Source organism: Monopterus albus, unplaced genomic scaffold (assembly GCF_001952655.1).
Source record: "Monopterus albus unplaced genomic scaffold, M_albus_1.0 scaffold172.1, whole genome shotgun sequence".
Taxonomy (NCBI): Eukaryota; Metazoa; Chordata; class Actinopteri; order Synbranchiformes; family Synbranchidae; genus Monopterus; species Monopterus albus.
In genome coordinates, this window is record NW_018128052.1 from 564,083 (window position 1) to 568,763 (window position 4,681).

General features: G+C 40.7%; 1 protein-coding gene across 1 annotated transcript in view; it reads left to right on the top strand.

Annotated features, from left to right (window-relative positions):
• LOC109969328 (potassium/sodium hyperpolarization-activated cyclic nucleotide-gated channel 2) overlaps window positions 1-4,681 on the top strand; it is a 29,785-nt gene that overhangs the window by 11,540 nt on the left and 13,564 nt on the right. Inside the window, exon 4 of the mRNA XM_020616142.1 lies at window positions 2,335-2,553. Within this exon, the coding sequence (XP_020471798.1) occupies window positions 2,335-2,553 (219 nt within the window). The remainder of the gene's footprint in view (window positions 1-2,334; window positions 2,554-4,681) is intronic.

Consider the following 4,681-nt stretch of genomic DNA (forward strand, 5'->3'; position numbering starts at 1 on the left):
AACTATCACCTATAAACTAAAGTAAGCCACTATAAACTGAACAGAGGCTTTTTTGATATATGTATATTTGTCCAGCTTACTCAGTGTGATGACTCCATCTTTCATTACCTGCTTCCTCCCGTCTCTGTACAGAGCTTCTGTCCTTCAACTCTCAGAGGTGTGAACTGATGAGACATTTTGTGGAGGTCTTTGAGTGCACTTTGTGTAATCAGTGGTGGAAGAAGTACTCCAATCCCTTACTTAAATAAAAGTAGCAATACAACAGTGTAAAAGCACTTCATTACAAGTAAAAGTCCTGAAAAGCAGAATAACTGCTGGACAATAATCATTACAACCTCACAAGCAGCTAGTATGGCAACATGTACATCCTGAGCTAAATGCTGGTACATTTACTTGCATGCGGTCATTTTGTTTGGCAGGTTTGGCAGGTGAAGTTCACATTAGAGTTTATATGTGAAAATATATGCTATAAAGCAAGGTCACTACAGCATATACAAAGAGACATTTTAGGACACTTGAAGATAAATTTAAAGCCGCAGCTTCAAACAGACTTTGTGCGGCTAATGGAGGCGTGATTAGCAACAAAGCAATAATAGTTCCCAAACTGGAATCTCTGGGGAGGGCTGTTGAGACTTACTGTATGAGGATATGGAGTCTCTCTCTCCCTCGCGCTTGCCTGTGCTATTTCAGAATCAAAGTGCTCATCGTTCATCTATTATTCAATCTCTTTCACTCCTCTGTTTCTCTTTTTGTTTTCACATACACCTTTTAGCCTCAGCCCACTTGGTGGAGCTATATTTATTTTTCTTCTTCATTTTTTACTGTTCATAAAAGAGAAGTACTTATCGCTGATGTGTCTCATGGATGATAAACATCTGCACACATGGCTCATGCTGCTCTCTGTTACCTGTGATTTTCCCCCCCTTTTATTATTTACATTGTTGATCCATCTATTGCATTTGACTACATGACATCAAAAATAGTTAATGTATTCCTGTCACAGTTGAGCCCAAGGTGGAGTTTACAAATCATTTGTTTTGTCCAACAATCACTGTAATTAAGAAAAAAGTAGGAAACAATCACATTTGAGATGCTGATATCAGAGAATATTTAGCATTCTGCTTGATCGATCACAGATAACTGATTAGCAGAAGTGCTAATCAGTTATCTGTCAATCAACTAATCAATTTATGTTTGATCTGCTCTATATTGCTTCATGATAAAATACTGTATTTCTCTACTCAGTCATCAATGTTACCATACATTGCTGCTTTTTCAGTGAAAACCATGTCTCCCTACATTTAATGATTTTCAAATCAAGCGTTTCTTAAATGGTTGAGAAAATATTCCTACTTCTTAATTTGCATTAACTCTTTAAAACCCCCCGGATGAATTATTTAAATATGCTTTGACACAATGCTTAAAACAGAATTATTTTATTTAGCTTATGAAAAGTGATTTTGCAGATACATGGTTTTCATGTGTGGGCTGCAATGGGGCAAAAACACCAGGCACAAGTATTGCATGTTATAATATAATAGCAAATGCAGTTACACACTGCTAATGCACTGCTTATAGGTTGTAGGAGAAGATATAGTTAATTGGCTTCAGTGTCTAATCTCTCAAAAAAAAGTCTAAGTTTCATTCCTTAGTTTTGGCTTTAGCTTGAGCTAACTGGTATCAGCAGTGTGCTGAGACAGGGGTCACCACAGTGACCACTCAGCTTTAATGAAAAAACAGGAGCAACAAAGAAAGTTTGATGGAAAAAGTATCAGATCAGTTGAGCTTTGTGCTCAGTTACTCGCCTCTTTTGTGAGGATGAAAGTCTTGGCTCAAAGCTACAGCAAAATAACACGGAGCCATTATTTACATTTGAGGAAGTATAGCGAGTGTTGATCAGATGGCCTCGGAGTGATTTACTAACATGACTAATGTCCCTTGATGTTTTTATGATGTGAGGTTTGTCCCTTCATGAATTTCCATACCAGCAGCCTGGTGACCGCTGCCCATCTGTCACCGCCTGTGGTAGATTTCTATTCATGCAGCCCTGAAAGGGCATATTTAATGACTTATCATTATTATTCCTTTCTGAGGAAATCATTTCCAAACCATCTCTGCTTTACTGATTAGGCCTCAAAGGATACCTCCCCCTTTCCTTCTAACGCAGCTCAGTCCCTCAAGTTTTAATCTGTGTAAGTGCTCTTCCATGACCCTGCTGCTTCTAGAGGTTTTCTTTGGGTTCCTTACTCTCTGCCACCACACTCCCTCAAAACTTGTATTTTTACGTTACATTAAAATTTGTAACTGTTTATCTCCATTTTCCTCTCTCCACAGAATGATACCTGGTCTGAGCTGTACTCTTTTGCCGTATTCAAGGCCATGAGCCACATGCTGTGCATCGGTTATGGCCGCCAGGCCCCAGAGAGCCTATCAGATATTTGGCTCACTATGCTGAGTATGATTGTAGGAGCGACTTGCTATGCTGTTTTTATTGGCCATGCAACAGCTCTTATCCAGTCACTGGACTCCTCCAGACGGCAGTATCAAGAAAAGGTGAGGCACTTCATTAAATCAGCTCTCAACACTTGTCTGTTTGCTGTTTTCTCTTAATTGCTTAACATCTAGATTTGCACTTTTATTTCTGCTTAAAGGAATAGTTTGACATTTGGGGAAATACTTACTCTCTTACTTGACAAGAGTTAGATGAGAAAATTGATGCCACTCTCATATCTGTACAGTAAATGTGAAGCTACCACCAAGTTAAGTTAGTTTAGAAAGACTAGAAACGGAAAAGGTAACTAAATTCACCTTTTAATTCATACAGGCTCTATTTACCTGAAATAGGACGTAGAGGCAAATGCAAGTCTAAACTCCAGGTGTGTCCAACAATATTTTGCAATGTTAGTGGCCACTTGCATTGACGCATATTGCATTAGTATTTGTCTGCAAACTGCAAGACAGGGGAGGAACAGGGACACAACATGATGTGCCCAGTTGCATCCCCCAAACCTTCACACTGCTACAAATTAATCCCCTACAAGTCACACTGCCAGACACACCTCTAACTACAAGTTAGGCACACCTGCTGCTGGTTGTGGTTAGGGGCAGGGTTTAGAGTGTGTAACTGGACATGTCATGCTATACCCATACATGTTCTGCCCCTGTCCTGCAATCCGTAGACAGACCTTCCTCACATACTGGGGGACCAGGCACAATGTGGAATAAAGGCTGAGTCTGTTATTAGCAGGAGGAATACATTATAAGCAGCTGGATTTAGGGTGGGCTTCAATAATGGTCAATCGAGTCATCTCCTGTAAAAGCACCTGACTTTGATTGATGTCACTGGTGCTGTGGTGGCTGACCTAGACAGGCTCCGTAAGAGAAAGTTTTCACACCAGGAAAATTATCTTGTCCATGAGGTGCAGAGTTGCCATGACAGCATCTGCAACAAGCTGACACACATAATCAATCATGTCTCTGAAGAGGTGTTGCTTTTGCCTGCATTCTTCCTTTGGCATGGACATATATATGAAATACGGCAACAAAAGATTCTTTCTCTATATTTTCTTCTCTTACCAACTTATGGGCAAGTGAAAGAGCACATGATTAATGTGACCCAGTAAAGTCATATGACAGACCATGTTTTTAGACAGAAGAAACCACACATAGACAAATACACTATCAGGGAAACACAATAATAAATATCAAGCAACAGAATACATATAAAGATATACTGTATATTTAAAATCAACATTTTAGAAGACTGCACATGACATACTGATTTCGTGATTACTTGTTGATATCTAGAAGAACCACCCCAAAGACAACCATACTGATTTGTCCTGACAAAGGCCTTATTGGCTGAAACTCACAGACATGTGTATTATAAACTATGACTGAATAGCCATGAGATGTTAGAGGTTTTTAAATTGATTATCCTCTTGAGTGCCTCAGATTTCTTCAGAAGTACTTAACACATTCTTTATATTTTCTGCACCTGAGCAACCTGGTTTTTGACTCATACACTATATATTGTCATTAGATAGTACTTTTGTTAAATTCTCAAACATCTCTTAAAACAGGGCCGGGGATCGGATCAGTGCTGCGGCAGTGATCTGTACTGGTAACAGCACAGCCTTTCTGTTTCCAAGCAGAGTCTCACTGGCTGGGGAGCAGGGGGGGTGTTGCTGGCTTTGAGCAGCCAATCAGAGGCTGCGGGTGTGTTCGGCCAGGTAGAGCCACATCGCCAGGGGCTGGATGTATGACTGTGTGTGGCAGTGTGTGTGTGGGTGGTGGGGCTGATGTGGAAGTGAGAGCAAGAGAACGAGACAGAGTGAGAGATAGTGTGTGTGCGTGTGTGTGTGTGTTGTGTGTGTGTGTGATATGATGTCCCCTTGGGCAGTGGTAGAATTGATGAGGCAGCAGACCTGTGTGTCCTGCCAATGTCATCCTGAAGGTGACGTAAGCAACCATGGCTGCGCTCTCTTGTTTTTTCCTGATCACTCACTCATTGACTCCTACTCTACCTGCACTCTGTATCATCTCCTATGTCTCTTTAACCACCCCTCAGCTCATCTCCTCTTTTCTTTATTCTTCCCCTCTATCTCTTAAATATCTCCACCTGATTTTCTGCTTTATCTCCCTCTTGTCTTTATCTCCCTCCTCCCATTCTGCTCTGAAT